Genomic DNA, 16,683 nt, shown 5'->3' with positions numbered 1-16,683 from the left:
GTGTCCCCATCCCATCTCTGCTGTCCCCATCCCACCTTTGGTGTCCCCATCCCATCTCTGCTGTCCCCATCCCATCTCTGCTGTCCCCATCCCACCTTTGGTGTCCCCACCCCACCCCTGCTGTCCCCACCCCACCCCTGGTGTCCCCACCCCACCCCTGGTGTCCCCATCCCACCCTGGTGTCCCCACCCCATCTCTGGTGTCCCCATCCCACCCCTGATGTCCCCATCCCATCCCTGGTGTCCCCATCCCACCTTTGGTGTCCCCACCCCACCCCTGCTGCCCCCACCCCACCCCTGGTGCCCCCAACCCCCTCCCGCCCGCCAGCAGGACTCACCCGTGTCCTTGTCGGCGCCGAAGAGCACCGAGGGCGGGTTGGGGTGCACCAGCAGCTGCAGGTAGTTGAGGGCGAACTTCTCCACGTACTCGCGGAGCTGCTCCTTCTCGTACATGCGCTTGATGAACAGCAGCGCCTGCTGCCTCACCTGCGGCGGGGACGGCACCGTCACCTCCCCGGCACCGCCCCGGCACCGCCCCGGCACCGCCGGCGGCCACCGGGCAGCGTCGCTGACCTTGTCCTTCTCGTGGGAGCTCAGGTCCAGCAGCACGTGCAGGTACTGGAACTGCCGCGACGGCCGCTTGAAGATCAGGTCGCGCAGGGTGGACATGCCCAGGTAGGTGCGGCTCTGGGGGAGGTGGGTGGGGAGGTGGTGAGTGGAGAGAAAAGGGGGGGGTTAACGAGGAGAAACGGGGGGTTAACGAGGAGAAATGGGGGGGTTAATGAGGAGAAATGGGGGGTTAACGAGGAGAAACGGGTGAGTAATGAGCAAAAATGGGCGAGTAATGAGCAGAAATGGGGGTTAATGAGCAGAAATAGGTGAGTAATGAGCAAAAACGGGCGAGTAATGAGCAAAAACGGGTGAGTAATGAGCAGAAACGGGGGGTTAATGAGCAGAAATGGGGGGTTAATGAGCAGAAATGGGGGATTAATGAGCAGAAATGGGTGAGTAATGAGCAGAAATGGGTGAGTAATGAGCAAAAATGGGTGAGTAATGAGCAAAAATGGGTGAGTAATGAGCAGAAATGGGGTTAATGAGCAAAAATGGGTGAGTAATGAGCAGAAATGGGTGAGTAATGAGCAAAAATGGGTGAGTAATGAGCAAAAATGGGTGAGTAATGAGCAGAAACGGGGGGTTAATGAGCAAAAATGGGTGAGTAATGAGCAGAAACGGGGGGTTAATGAGCAGAAATGGGGGTTAATGAGCAGAAATGGGGGGTTAATGAGCAGAAATGGGGGGTTAATGAGCAGAAATGGGGGTTAATGAGCAAAAATGGGAGGTTAATGAGCAGAAATGGGGGTTAATGAGCAGAAATGGGTGAGTAATGAGCAAAAATGGGTGAGTAATGAGCAGAAACGGGGTTAATGAGCAAAATTGGGTGAGTAATGAGCAGAAACGGGGGGTTAATGAGCAGAAATGGGGGTTAATGAGCAGAAATGGGGGGTTAATGAGGAGAAATGAGGGGTTAATGAGAAACGGGTGAGTAATGAGCAAAAATGGGTGAGTAATGAGCAGAAACGGGCGAGTAATGAGCAAAAATGGGTGAGTAATGAGCAGAAATGGGGGTTAATGAGCAGAAATGGGGGTTAATGAGCAGAAATGGGGGATTAATGAGCAGAAATGGGGGATTAATGAGCAGAAATGGGGGTTAATGAGCAGAAATGGGGGTTAATGAGCAGAAATAGGCGAGTAATGAGCAAAAACGGGCGAGTAATGAGCAGAAACGGGGGGTTAATGAGCAGAAATGGGGGGTTAATGAGCAGAAATGGGGGTTAATGAGCAGAAATGGGGGGTTAATGAGGAGAAATGAGGGGTTAATGAGAAACGGGTGAGTAATGAGCAAAAACGGGTGAGTAATGAGCAGAAACGGGTGAGTAATGAGCAAAAATGGGTGAGTAATGAGCAGAAATGGGGGTTAATGAGCAGAAATGGGGGTTAATGAGCAGAAATGGGAGGTTAATGAGCAAAAATGGGGGATTAATGAGCAGAAATGGGAGGTTAATGAGCAAAAATGGGAGGTTAATGAGCAGAAATGGGGGATTAATGAGCAGAAATGGGGGATTAATGAGCAGAAACGGGGGTTAATGAGCAGAAATGGGTAATGAGCAAAAATGGGTGAGTAATGAGCAAAAATGGGTGAGTAATGAGCAGAAACGGGCGAGTAATGAGCAAAAATGGGTGAGTAATGAGCAGAAACGGGGGGTTAATGAGCAGAAATGGGGGGTTAATGAGCAGAAATGGGGGTTAATGAGCAGAAATAGGTGAGTAATGAGCAAAAACGGGTGAGTAATGAGCAAAAACGGGCGAGTAATGAGCAAAAACGGGGGGTTAATGAGCAGAAATGGGGGGTTAATGAGCAGAAATGGGAGGTTAATGAGCAGAAATGGGGGTTAATGAGCAGAAATGGGGGGTTAATGAGGAGAAATGAGGGGTTAATGAGAAACGGGTGAGTAATGAGCAAAAACGGGTGAGTAATGAGCAAAAATGGGTGAGTAATGAGCAGAAATGGGGGGTTAATGAGCAGAAATGGGGGTTAATGAGCAGAAATGGGAGGTTAATGAGCAAAAATGGGGAATTAATGAGCAGAAATGGGGGATTAATGAGCAGAAATGGGGGTTAATGAGCAAAAATGGGTGAGTAATGAGCAAAAATGGGTGAGTAATGAGCAGAAACGGGGTTAATGAGCAAAAATGGGTGAGTAATGAGCAGAAACGGGGGGTTAATGAGCAGAAATGGGGGTTAATGAGCAGAAATGGGGGGTTAATGAGGAGAAATGAGGGGTTAATGAGAAACGGGTGAGTAATGAGCAAAAACGGGTGAGTAATGAGCAGAAACGGGTGAGTAATGAGCAAAAATGGGTGAGTAATGAGCAGAAACGGGGGGTTAGTGAGCAGAAATGGGGGATTAATGAGCAGAAATGGGTAATGAGCAAAAATGGGTGAGTAATGACCAAAAATGGGTGAGTAATGACCAGAAACGGGGGGTTAATGAGCAGAAATGGGGGTTAATGAGCAGAAATGGGAGGTTAATGAGCAGAAATGGGGGTTAATGAGCAGAAATGGGGGGTTAATGAGCAGAAATGGGGGATTAATGAGCAGAAACGGGGGTTAATGAGCAGAAATGGGTGAGTAATGAGCAGAAATGGGGGTTAATGAGCAGAAATGGGGGGTTAATGAGCAGAAATGGGAGGTTAATGAGCAGAAATGGGGGTTAATGAGCAGAAATGGGGGATTAATGAGCAGAAACGGGGGTTAATGACCAAAAATGGGTGAGTAATGACCAGAAACGGGGGGTTAATGAGCAGAAATGGGGGTTAATGAGCAGAAATGGGGGGTTAATGAGCAGAAATGGGAGGTTAATGAGCAGAAATGGGGGTTAATGAGCAGAAATGGGGGGTTAATGAGCAGAAATGGGGGGTTAATGAGCAGAAACGGGGGTTAATGAGCAGAAATGGGTAATGAGCAAAAATGGGTGAGTAATGAGCAAAAATGGGTGAGTAATGAGCAGAAACGGGCGAGTAATGAGCAAAAATGGGTGAGTAATGAGCAGAAACGGGGGGTTAATGAGCAGAAATGGGGGTTAATGAGCAGAAATGGGGGGTTAATGAGGAGAAATGAGGGGTTAATGAGAAACGGGTGAGTAATGAGCAAAAATGGGTGAGTAATGAGCAGAAACGGGTGAGTAATGAGCAAAAATGGGTGAGTAATGAGCAGAAACGGGTGAGTAATGAGCAAAAATGGGTGAGTAATGAGCAGAAACGGGGGGTTAATGAGCAGAAATGGGGGTTAATGAGCAGAAATGGGGGGTTAATGAGGAGAAATGGGGGGTTAATGAGCAAAAACGGGTGAGTAATGAGCAAAAATGGGTGAGTAATGAGCAGAAACGGGGGTTAATGACCAAAAATGGGTGAGTAATGACCAGAAATGGGTAATGACCAAAAATGGGTGAGCAATGAGCAAAAATGGGTGCGTAATGAGCAAAAACGGGTGATTAATGACCAAAAACCAGCAATTAATGACCAAAAACCGGTGATTAATGACCAAAACCCGGCAATTAATGACCAAAACCAGGTGATTAATGACCAAAAACAGGCTGGCAATGACCAAGAACGGGCTGCCAGTGACCAAAACCAGCTGATAATGACCAAAAATGGGTGGTTAATGACCAAAAATGGGTGATTAATGACCAGAAACGGGTGGTTAATGACCAGAAATGGGTGGTTAATGACCAGAAATGGGTGGTTAATGACCAAAATCCGGTGGTTAATGACCAGAAACGGTTGATGACCAAAAACCGTTGATTAATGACCAGAAATGGGTAATTAATGACCAAAGCTGAGTGACTAATAAGCAGAAACGGGCAATTAATGACCAGAAATGGGTGACTAATCACCAAAAACTGGTGATTCATGACCAAAACTGGGTGATTAATGACCAAAAATGGGTGACTAATGACCAAAACCAGGCAAATAATGACCAAAACCTGGTGATTAATGACCAAAAATGGGCTGATAATGACCAAAACCCAGCGATTAATGACCGAAACCTGGCAATTAATGACCAAAACCGGGCGATTAATGACCAAAACCGGGCGATTAACGACCAAAACCCGGTGTTTAATGACCAAAACCGGGCAATTAACGACCAAAACCCGGCAATTAATGACCAAAACCAGCTGATAATGACCAAAACCCGGCGATTAATGACCAAAACCGGTGATCAATGACCAAAACCCGGCGATTAATGACCAGAAACCGGTGATCAATGACCAAAACCCGGCGATTAATGACCAGAAACCGGTGATCAATGACCAAAACCCGGCGATTAATGACCAGAAACCGGTGATCAATGACCAAAACCCGGCGATTAATGACCAGAAACCGGTGATCAATGACCAAAATCCGGCGATTAATGACTAAAACCAGCTGATAATGACCAAAACCCGGCGATTAATGACTAAAACCAGTGATCAATGACCAAAACCCGGCGATTAATGACCAAAACCAGCTGATAATGACCAAAACCCGGCGATTAATGACTAAAACCAGCTGATAATGACCAAAACCCGGCGATTAATGACCAAAACCCGGCGATTAATGACCAAAACCAGCTGATAATGACCAAAACCCGGCGATTAATGACCAAAACCGGTGATCAATGACCAAAAATGGACAATTAACAACCAAAACCCGGCAATTAACGACCAAAACCGGGCTGATGATGCCCAAACCCGAGCTGGCAGCGACCCACGGAACGGTGCCACCTCCGTGGGACGCCAAACGCGGGTGGCAATGACCGAGCCCAGGCTGGTAGCCACGTGCCCTGGTGGTGCCACCCGCCCGTGCCCGGTGCCCACCTCGTCCTCGCAGTACTTGCGGATGACCTCGAGCGCGCTCTCGGTGATGAGCGGCGCCTCCAGCACCACTTTGGTGAAAATTCTGCCGGGAATGGGACACGGCCGACGTCATCGCGCCGCCCTGGAGTGGCCCAGGGGCTACCGTGGGCTCTGCTGTGTGCCCAGAGGTACCAGACTGGTGCCAGAGGTGCTGGGGTGGCACCGGAATGGATCTAACGGCTCTGTCCCATGGCCAGGGACAACGTCCTGGTGGCACTGACCCACCCCCAGTGGCCCCATCCCAACCCTGGTGGCCCCATCCCATCCCCAGTGCCACCAACCCAACCCTGGAGGCCCCATCCCAACCCTGGTGGCCCCATCCCATCCCCAACAGCACCAACCCAACCCTGGTGGCCCCATCCCATCCCCAGTGCCACCAACCCAACCCTGGTGGCCCCATCCCAACCCTGGTGGCCCCATCCCATCCCCAACAGCACCAACCCAACCCTGGTGGCCCCATCTCATCCCCAGTGCCACCAACCCAACCCTGGTGGCCCCAACCCAACCCCCGTGTCCCCATCTCAACCCTGGTGGCCCCATCCCATCCCCAACAGCACCAACCCAACCCTGGTGGCCCCAACCCAACCCTGGTGGCCCTAACCCATCCCCAGTGCCACCAACCCAACCCTGGTGGCCCCATCCCAACCCTGGTGGCCCTAACCCATCCCCAGTGCCACCAACCCAACCCTGGTGGCCCCATCTCAACCCTGGTGGCCCCATCCCATCCCCAACAGCACCAACCCAACCCTGGTGGCCCCAACCCAACCCTGGTGGCCCCATCCCATCCCCAACAGCACCAACCCAACCCTGGTGGCCCCATCCCAACCCTGGTGGCCCTAACCCATCCCCAGTGCCACCAACCCAACCATGGTGGCCCCAACCCAACCCTGGTGGCCCTAACCCAACCCTGGTGGCCCCAACCCAACCCTGGTGGCCCCAACCCAACCCTGGTGGCCCCATCTCATCCCCAACAGCACCAACCCAACCCTGGTGGCCCCATCCCAACCCTGGTGGCCCCATCTCATCCCCAGTGCCACCAACCCAACCCTGGTGGCCCCATCCCAACCCTGGTGGCCCCAACCCATCCCCAGTGCCACCAACCCAACCCTGGTGGCCCCATCTCATCCCCAACAGCACCAACCCCACCCTGGTGGCCCCAACCCAACCCTGGTGCCCCCACCCACCCCTGGTGCCCCCACCCCCACCCCAGCGTCCCCATCCCATCCCCAGTGGCCCCGGACCCGTCCTTCTGGTCGGGTTTCTCCTGCAGCCCGGCCAGTAGCCCGATGAGGCACTCGTCGTAGCGCTCGAGGCCGCCGGCGCCGCCGCGGGCCAGGTGGGCGTTGTACTCCTGGAAGAGCCACGCGAAGGCCAGGTCCAGGCGGCCCCGGACGTCGTCCAGGATGAAGGAGAGCACCTCGCTCTTGAGGGGCACCTCGAACTGCGTCACCAGCGAGGCCAGGATCTTCACACGGGCCTGCGGGGGCACCCGGGGGTCACTCAATGGTCATTCAAGGGTCATTCAATGGTCATTAAAGGGTCACTCAAGGGTCACTCAAGGGTCACTCAAGGGATACTGGAACTGCGTCACCAGCGAGGCCAGGATCTTCACACGGGCCTGCGGGGGCACCCGGGGGTCACTCAAGGGTCATTCAAGGGTTCCTCAAGGGATTAGTCAAGGGTCACTCAATGGTCATTCAAGGGTTCCTCAAGGGAGCAGTCAAAGGTCACTCAAGGGTCACTCAAGGGTTCCTCAAGGGATTAGTCAAGGGTCACTCAAGGGTTACTCAAGGGTTCCTCAAGGGATTACTCAAGGGTCACTCAAGGGTCACTCAAGGGTTCCTCAAGGGATTACTCAAGGGTCACTCAAGGGTCATTCAAGGGTTCCTCAAGGGAGCAGTCAAAGGTCACTCAAGGGTCACTCAAGGGTTCCTCAAGGGTTTAGTCAAGGGTCACTCAAGGGTCACTCAAGGGTTCCTCAAGGGATTACTCAAGGGTCACTCAAGGGTCATTCAAGGGTTCCTCAAGGGATTAGTCAAGGGTCACTCAATGGTCATTCAAGGGTTCCTCAAGGGAGCAGTCAAAGGTCACTCAAGGGTTACTCAAGGGTTCCTCAAGGGATTACTCAAGGGTCACTCAAGGGTCACTCAAGGGTTCCTCAAGGGATTACTCAAGGGTCACTCAAGGGTCACTCAAGGGTTCCTCAAGGGATTAGTCAAGGGTCACTCAAGGGTTACTCAAGGGTTCCTCAAGGGATTAGTCAAGGGTCACTCAAGGGTTACTCAAGGGTTCCTCAAGGGATTAGTCAAGGGTCACTCAAGGGTCACTCAAGGGATACTGGAACTGCGTCACCAGCGAGGCCAGGATCTTCACACGGGCCTGCGGGGGCACCCGGGGGTCACTCAATGGTCATTCAAGGGTTACCCAAGGGTCACTCAAGGGTCACTCAAGGGTCATTCAAGGGTTCCTCAAGGGATTAGTCAAGGGTCACTCAAGGGTCATTCAAGAGTTCCTCAAGGGATTAGTCAAGGGTCACTCAAGGGTCACTCAAGGGTTCCTCAAGGGAGCAGTCAAAGGTCACTCAAGGGTTACTCAAGGGTTCCTCAAGGGATTAGTCAAGGGTCACTCAAGGGTCACTCAAGGGTTCCTCAAGGGAGCAGTCAAGGGTCACTCAAGGGTCACTCAAGGGTTCCTCAAGGGAGCAGTCAAGGGTCACTCAAGGTTACTCAAGGGTTCCTCAAGGGTTTAGTCAAGGGTCACTCAAGGGTTACTCAAGGGTTCCTCAAGGGATTAGTCAAAGGTCACTCAAGGGTTACTCAAGGGTTCCTCAAGGGATTAGTCAAGGGTCACTCAAGGGTTACTCAAGGGTTCCTCAAGGGATTAGTCAAGGGTCACTCAAGGGTCACTCAAGGGTTCCTCAAGGGATTAGTCAAGGGTCACTCAAGGGTCACTCAAGGGTCACTCAAGGGATACTGGAACTGCATCACCAGTGAGGCCAGGATCTTCACACGGGCCTGCGGGGGCACCCAGGGGTCACTCAGGGGTCACTCAAGGGTCATTCAAGGGTCATTTAAGGGTTCCTCAAGGGATTAGTCAAGGGTCACTCAAGGGTCACTCAAGGGTCACTCAAGGGATTAGTCAAGGGTCACTCAAGGGTCACTCAATGGTCATTCAAAGGTTGCTCAAGGACTATGCAAGGGTCACTCAAGTGTTGCTCAAGGGTTGTGCAAAGGTCACTCAAGGGTCACTCAATGATTGTCCAAGGGTCACTCAGGGGTCACACCAGGGCAGCTCAAGCATCACTCAAGGGTCACTCAGTGGTCACTCAGGGGTCACTCAAGAGTCACTCAAGGGTCACACAAGGGCAGCTCAAACATTGCTGAAGGGTCACTCAGTGGTTGCTCAGGGGTCACTCAGGGGTCACTCAAGAGTCACTCAAGGGTCACCCAGGGGTCATTCAACGGCAGCTCAAGCATCGCTCAAGGGTCACTCAGGGGTCACACAAGGGCAGCTCAAGCATTGCTCAAGGGTCACTCAGGGGTCACTCAAGGGTCACTCAATGGCTACTCAAAGGTTTCCTGGGGCTACCCCGGCTGTGTCCGGGCTACCTGGGCGGCCCCGCTGGCGGCCACGGCCCTCTCGGAGCGCAGGATGCGCCGGACGGCGCCGAGCTTGAGCTTCTCCACCTGGACATCGCTGAGCGGCTTCAGGACATCGCTGAGCCGGAAAACCTTCTTGCGGCCGCCGGCCCCCGCCAGCCTGCAACGGGAGCGGGAGTGGCATCGGGATCCAGGGGGAGCGGGAGCGGGAATGGGATCGGGATCCGGAGGGAGCGGGAGTGGGATCCAGGGGGAGCGGGAGCGGGAGTGGGGTCGGGATCGGGATCCGGGGGGAGCGGGAGTGGGATTGGGATCCAGGGGGAGCGGGAGTGGGATTGGGATCCAGGGGGAGCGGGAGTGGGATTGGGATCCAGGGGGAGCGGGAGTGGGATCGGGATCTGGGGGGAGCGGGAGTGGGATTGGGATCCAGGGGGAGCGGGAGCGGGAGTGGGATTGGGATCTGGGGGGAGCGGGATTGGGAGTGGGATTGGGATCCAGGGGGAGCAGGAGTGGGATCGGGATCCGGGGGAAACGGGAGTGGGAATGGGATTGGGATCTGGGGGGAGCGGGAGCGGGATTGGGAGCGGGATCTGGGGGGAGCGGGAGCGGGATCGAGATCCGGGGGGAGTGGGAGTGGGAGCGGGAGAGGGAGCGGGATCCGGGGGGAATGGGAGTGGGAGTGGGAGCGGGATCGAGATCCGGGGGGAGTGGGAGTGGGATTGGGATCCGGGGGGAACAGGAGTGGGAATGGGATCGGGATCCGGGGGGAGTGGGAGCGGGAATGGGATCGGGATCGGGATCAGGATCCGGGGGGAGCAGGAGTGGGAATGGGATCGGGATCGGGATCTGAGGGGAGCAGAAGCGGGAGCAGGATCCGGGGGGAGCAGGAGTGGGAGTGGGATCCGGGGGGAGCGGGATCTGGGGGGAGCAGGAGTGGGAGTGGGAGCGGGATCCGGGGGGAACGGGAGTGGGAATGGGACCGGGAATGGGATCTGGGGGGAATGGGAGTGGGAGCGGGATCTGGGGGGAACGGGAGTGGGAGCGGGATCCGGGGGGAACGGGAGCGGGAATGGGACCGGGAATGGGATCTGGGGGGAATGGGAGTGGGAGCGGGATCCGGGGGGAACGGGAGTGGGAATGGGACCGGGAATGGGATCTGGGGGGAATGGGAGCGGGAGCGGGATTGGGATCCAGGGGGAGCGGGAACAGGAGCAGGAGTGGGATCCGGGGGGGAACGGGAATGGGAGTGGGATGGGGATCGGGATCCGGGGGCAACGGGAGTGGGAGTGGGATTGGGAATGGCATCCGGGGGGAGCGGAAGCAGGGCAGGGAGTGGGATCCAGTGGGATTAGAAATGGGATTGGGTTGGAATCAGGATCCGGGGGGAACGGGAGCTGGGCTGGGAGCGGGATCAGGATCCAGCGGGAACAGGAGCGGGACTGGGAACCAGCGGTAACGGGAGTGGGACTGGGAGTGGGATCGTAATCCAGTGGGATTGGGAGTGGGACTAGGAGTGGGATCAGGATGGGATTAGGAATGGGATCCAACAGGAACGGGAGCGGGACTGGGAATGGGATCCAGCAGGAACGGCAGCGGGACTGGGAATGAGAATGGGATTGGGAATGGAATCCAGTGGGCGTGGGATTGGGAATGGGATTGGAATGGGATGGGATTGGATTGGGAATGGGATTGGGAATGGGACCGGGAAGGAACCCTGTGGGGCTGGGATGGGGGACTGGGAATGGGATTCTGAGTGATCAGGAACAGAATCGGGACCGGGATCCTACCGGATCCACCCCACCCCCACTCAGCACCCCCCCATCAGTGACCACCCACACCCCGATCCCGCCGGGATCCCTCGGCCACTGACCGCGGCTGCGTGGCCGGGATGATGGGCTCGGGCCGGCGCTTGGCCTGGGGGGTCTCGTCCAGCAGCCCCCCGGCCGAGCCGTGGGCACCCAGCACGGCGATGGCCTGGCCCTGGCCCAGGGCCGACAGGCGCCGCTTGATGACCACTCCGTCCGGCTTGGCCGCCTTCTCCTCCTTGGGCTCCTCCCGCAGCAGCTTCGTCTGCTCCACACCTGGAACAGGCCGGGAACGGGCTGGGAACGGGCACCGGGTGGCCATGGATGGTGGCCGGATGGGGTGGCCACCAAAGCAGTGGTTTGGCCACTAATTAACTAACGAGGGGGAGGTCAAACCCAATGAGGCTCGTCCAGCTTTGGTGAATTCCACCCCGAATCCTCATTCCGCCCCGATTTCTGCCCTTCCTTGGAGCCAAAATCCGGAATTCCCCAATCGGGTGAGCCCCAAAACCCAACCAACCTCAACGAGTTCCACCCAAATCCCCCAAAATCCTCATTCTGCCCCAAATTAATTAACGAGGGGGAGGTGAAACCCAACGAGGCTCATCCAACTTTGATGAATTCCAACCAAATCCCCCAAAATCCTCATTCTGCCCCAATTTCTGCCCCTAATTAACTAACGAGGGGGAGATGAAACCCAATGAGGCTCATCCAACTTCGGTGAATTCCACCTAAATCTCCCAAAATCCTCATTACACCCCAATTTCTGCCCCTAATTAACTAACGAGGGGGAGATGAAACCCAATGAGGCTCATCCAACTTCGGTGAATTCCACCTAAATCTCCCAAAATCCTCATTCTGCCCCAATTTCTGCCCCTAATTAACTAACGAAGCTCGTCCAGCTGTGGTGAATTCCACCTAAATCTCCCAAAATCCTTATTCTAAACCAATTTCTGCCCCTAATTAATTAACAAAGGGGAGGTCAAACCCAATGAGGTCCTTCCAACTTTGATGAATTGCCCCCAAAATCCTCATTCCGCCCCAATTCCTACCCCCCTCCGTGGAATCTAAGATCCAGTCCCTAATTAACCCCTAATTAACCCCCGAGATGGACCCCAAACCCAACCCCAACCTCACCCGACCTCGACGAATTCCACCCAAATCCAAACTCCACCCAAAAACCGACCCAAGCCCACCCTGACCCCCACCCTCCCCTGGGGTCCGGCGGCGTCCCCTGACCTGGCCCGAGTCCGGCCGCGGTCATCTGGGTGGCCATGAGGCGAGCCAGGTGCTTGATCTGCGCCTCGGTGCCGGCCGACTCCACGGGCGTGTAGGTGGCCTGGAAGGACGCGGGCATGGCCTCGGGCAGGTACACCATGCTGATCAGCACCTGGGGGACCCAAAAACTACCTTAGGGACCCCAAAAATGCCTTGGAGACCCCAAAACTGCCTTAGGGATGCCAAAGTGTCCTCAAAAACACCTTGGAGACCCCAAAACCACCTGAAGGATCCCAAAAGTGTCCTAAAACCACCTTGGAGACCCCAAAACCACCTGAAGGACCCCAAAAGTGTCCTGGAGACCCCAGAACTGCCTTAGGGACCCCAAAAACACCTTGGAGATCCCAAAAACGCCTTGGAGACCCCAGAACTGCCTTAGGGACCCCAAAATGTCCACAAAAACGCCTTGGAGACCCAAAAACCGCCTTAGAGAACCCAAAGACACCTTGGAGACCCCAAAACCACCCTGGAGACCCCAAAACTGCCTTGGAGACCCCAAAACTGCCTGGAAGGACGCGGGCATGGCCTCGGGCAGGTACACCATGCTGATCAGCACCTGGGGGACCCCAAAACCGCCTTAGGGACCCCAAAAATGCCTTGGAGACCCCAAAACCAACTTGGAGACCCCAAAGTGTCCTCAAAAGCACCTTGGAGACCCCAAAATCACCTTAAGGATCCCAAAAGTGCCCTGGAGACCCCAAAACTGCCTTAGGGACCCCAAAGTGTCCTCAAAACCACCTTGGAGACCCTAAAAACACCTGAAGGACCCCAAAAGTGTCCTGGAGACCCCAGAACTGCCTTAGGGACCCCAAAAACACCTTGGAGATCCCAAAAACGCCTTGGAGACCCCAGAACTGCCTTAGGGACCCCAAAATGTCCACAAAAACACCTTGGAGACCCAAAAACCGCCTTAGAGAACCCAAAGACACCTTGGAGACCCCAAAACCACCCTGAAGACCCCAAAACTGCCTTAGGGACCCCCAGAGTGTCCCCAAACCCACCCTGGAGACCCCAAAGTGTCCTCAAAAATGCCCTGGAGATCCTAAAACCGCCTTCGGGACCCCAAAGTGTCCCCAAAACCACCCTGGAGACCCCAAAACCACCCTGGAGACCCCAAAACCGCCTTGGAGACCCCAAAACCGCCTTGGAGAACCCCCAAAGTGTCCCCAAAACCACCTCAGGGACCCCCAGAATGTCCCCAAACCCACCCCAGAGACCCCCGAAGCGTCCCTCAAATTGCCCTGGGCTTGTGTCCCTGTGCTTGGCCAGGCTGGGGCCACTCTGCAGGGTCAGCAGTGGCCCAAGGACAGGTGCCACCCCCTGGAATCCTCTCCAAAATGTCCCCAAATGCCCTGGGAGTGCCCCAAAATGTCCCCAAGGTGGCCCCAAGGCCGGTGGCCACTCCCTGACCAGGTTGGCCACGTTCTCGGGGGTCAGCAGCGGCTGCAGGAACTCGGCCGTGATGTCGGTGTCCGAGGGGACGTTGGCCGTGCCGGCCACTTTGGCCACGGCCACCGTGGGCGCCTCCAGGTCCTTGTCCTCGTCATCCTCGCCCAGCGGGGGCTCTGTGGGGGACAGGGTCACTGAGGGTCCCCAAAGGACACGGGGAGGGCACTGGGGGGCACCAGAAAGGACTGGGATGACCTCAGGGGGGACTGGGATGACCCTGGGTGGCACTGGGATGACCTCAGGGGGGACTGGGATGATCCTGGGTGGCACTGGGAGGTCCCCAGGAGGGACTGGGATGATCCAGGGTGGCACTGGGATGACCTCAGGGGGGACTGGGATGATCCAGGGTGGCACTGGGATGACCCTTGGTGACCCTGGGATGACCCTTGGTGCCACTTGGATGACCCTTGGTGACCCTGGGATGACCCTTGGTGCCACTTGGATGACCCTTGGGGCCACTGTGATGACCCTGGGCTGACCCTGGGTGCCACTGCGATGACCCTGGGTGGCACTGGGATGACCCTGGGTGGCACTGGGATGACCCTGGCTGCCACTGGGATGACCTCAGGTGCCCCTGCGATGACCCTTGGTGCCCCTGCGATGACCCTGGGTGGCACTGGGATGACCCTGGCTGGCACTGGGATGACCCTTGGTGCCCCTGCGATGACCCAGGGCTGACCCTGGCTGCCACTGGGATGACCCTTGGTGCCCCTGCGATGACCCTGGGTGGCACTGGGATGACCCTGGCTGGCACTGGGATGACCCTGGGCTGACCCTGGCTGCCACTGGGATGACCTCAGGTGCCACTGGGATGACCCTGGCTGCCACTGGGATGACCTCAGGTGCCACTTGGATGACCCTTGGTGCCCCTGCGATGACCCTGGGTGGCACTGGGATGACCTCAGGTGCCCCTGCGATGACCCTTGGTGCCCCTGCGATGACCCAGGGCTGACCCTGGCTGCCACTGGGATGACCTCAGGTGCCACTGGGATGACCCTGGGTGGCACTGGGATGACCCAGGGTGGCACTGGGATGACCTCAGGTGCCACTGGGATGACCCTGGGTGGCACTGGGATGACCCTGGGTGGCACTGGGATGACCTCAGGTGCCACTTGGATGACCCTTGGTGCCCCTGCAATGACCCTGGGCTGACCCTGGCTGCCACTGGGATGACCTCAGGTGCCACTGGGATGACCCTTCGTGCCCCTGCAATGACCCTTGGTGCCCCTGCGATGACCCTGGGTGGCACTGGGATGACCCAGGGTGCCACTGGGATGACCTCAGGTGCCACTTGGATGACCCTTGGTGCCCCTGCGATGACCCTGGGTGGCACTGGGATGACCCTGGGTGGCACTGGGATGACCCTGGCTGGCACTGGGCTGACCCTGGCTGCCACTGGGATGCCCTCAGGTGCCACTGGGATGCCCTCAGGTGCCACTGGGATGACCCTTCGTGCCGCTGGGATGACCCTTGGTGCCCCTGCAATGACCCTGTGTGCCACTGCGATGACCTCAGGTGCCCCTGCGATGACCCTGTGTGCCACTTGGATGACCCTTGGTGCCCCTGCGATGACCTTAGGTGCCCCTGGGCTGACCCTTGGTGCCCCTGCGATGACCCAGGGCTGACCCTGGCTGCCACTGGGATGCCCTCAGGTGCCACTGGGATGACCCTTCGTGCCCCTGGGATGACCCTTGGTGCCCCTGCAATGACCCTGTGTGCCACTGCGATGACCCTTCGTGCCCCTGCGATGACCCTGGTCTGACCCTTGGTGCCCCTGTGATGACCTCAGGTGCCCCTGCGATGACCCTTGGTGCCCCTGCGATGACCCAGGGCTGACCCTGGCTGCCCCCAGGATGCCCTCAGGTGACCTTGACGTGACCCTACGCCGACCCCAACAGAGCTCCCAACACCACCCACCCACCCCTTCCACGAGCCCACGGGGACCCAGCGATGGCCACCGGCGCCGCGGGGGGAGGGAGGCGCCGCCGCCGTTGCCACCGTGGCCACTGACCGATCTTCATCTTCTTGAGGGCGGCGTCGGGCTCGTCGCGCGGGCGCTTGCGGGCGTCGCGGGGGCTGGGCATGCTGCGGGCGATCTCGGCCTGCGGCGTGCCCAGGTCCACCAGCAGCGTGGTGATCTGCGGCTGGAAGTCGCCCGAGGACGGGTGCCGCAGGACGCTCAGCAGGTGCAGCTTCAGGTTCTTGCGCACGCTGCTCACCTGGGATTTGGCTAGCGTCGGGGGCAGGTTGGCTACGGGGAGAGGGGATGGGTCAGGGACAGCTGGGATGTGGCTAGTGTCAGGGGCAGGTTGGCTACGGGGAGAGGGGGCAGTCAGGGACAGCTGGGATGTGGCTAGTGTCGGGGGCAGGTTGGCTACGGGGAGAGGGGGCAGTCAGGGACAGCTGGGATGTGGCTAGCGTCGGGGGCAGGTTGGCTACGGGGAGAGGGGATGGGTCAGGGACAGCTGGGATGTGGCCAGTGTCGGGGGCAGGTTGGCTACGGGGAGAGGGGATGGGTCAGGGACAGCTGGGATGTGGCTAGCGTCGGGGGCAGGTTGGCTACGGGGACAGGGGATGGGTCAGGGACAGCTGAGATGTGGCTAGTGTCGGGGGCAGGTTGGCTACAGGGATAAGGGATGGGTCAGGGACAGCTGGGATGTGGCTAGTGTCTGGGGCAGGTTGGCTACGGGGAGAGGGGGCGGTCAGGGACAGCTGGGATGTGGCTAGTGTCGGGGGCAGGTTGGCTACGGGGAGAGGGGGCAGTCAGGGACAGCTGGGATGTGGCTAGCGTCGGGGGCAGGTTGGCTACGGGGAGAGGGGGCGGTCAGGGACAGCTGGGATGTGGCTAGCGTCGGGGGCAGGTTGGCTACGGGGAGAGGGGGCGGTGAGGGACAGCTGGGATGTGGCTAGCGTCAGGGGCAGGTTGGCTACGGGGAGAGGGGGCAGTCAGGGACAGCTGGGATGTGGCTAGTGTCAGGGGCAGGTTGGCTACGGGGAGAGGGGGCAGTCAGGGACAGCTGGGATGTGGCTAGTGTCGGGGGCAGGTTGGCTACGGGGAGAGGGGGCAGTCAGGGACAGCTGGGATGTGGCTAGTGTCAG

The 16,683-nt window shown here is 57.3% G+C and overlaps 1 protein-coding gene across 1 annotated transcript in view; it reads right to left on the bottom strand.

The window, feature by feature from the left end:
• SYMPK (symplekin scaffold protein) overlaps positions 1-16,683 on the bottom strand; it is a 56,064-nt gene that overhangs the window by 22,039 nt on the left and 17,342 nt on the right. The window contains 9 exon segments of the mRNA XM_082299614.1: positions 338-485; positions 573-686; positions 5,415-5,496; positions 6,695-6,930; positions 9,062-9,212; positions 10,923-11,133; positions 12,097-12,247; positions 13,546-13,700; positions 15,596-15,835. Of these exon segments, the coding sequence (XP_082155740.1) occupies positions 338-485; positions 573-686; positions 5,415-5,496; positions 6,695-6,930; positions 9,062-9,212; positions 10,923-11,133; positions 12,097-12,247; positions 13,546-13,700; positions 15,596-15,835 (1,488 nt within the window).

The sequence above is a fragment of the Coloeus monedula genome (genome assembly GCF_965178545.1).
Source record: "Coloeus monedula genome assembly, chromosome: 33".
Taxonomy (NCBI): domain Eukaryota; kingdom Metazoa; phylum Chordata; class Aves; order Passeriformes; family Corvidae; genus Coloeus; species Coloeus monedula.
Note: the sequence above shows the minus strand (reverse complement) of the source record. Positions and strands in the feature narration are given on the sequence as shown.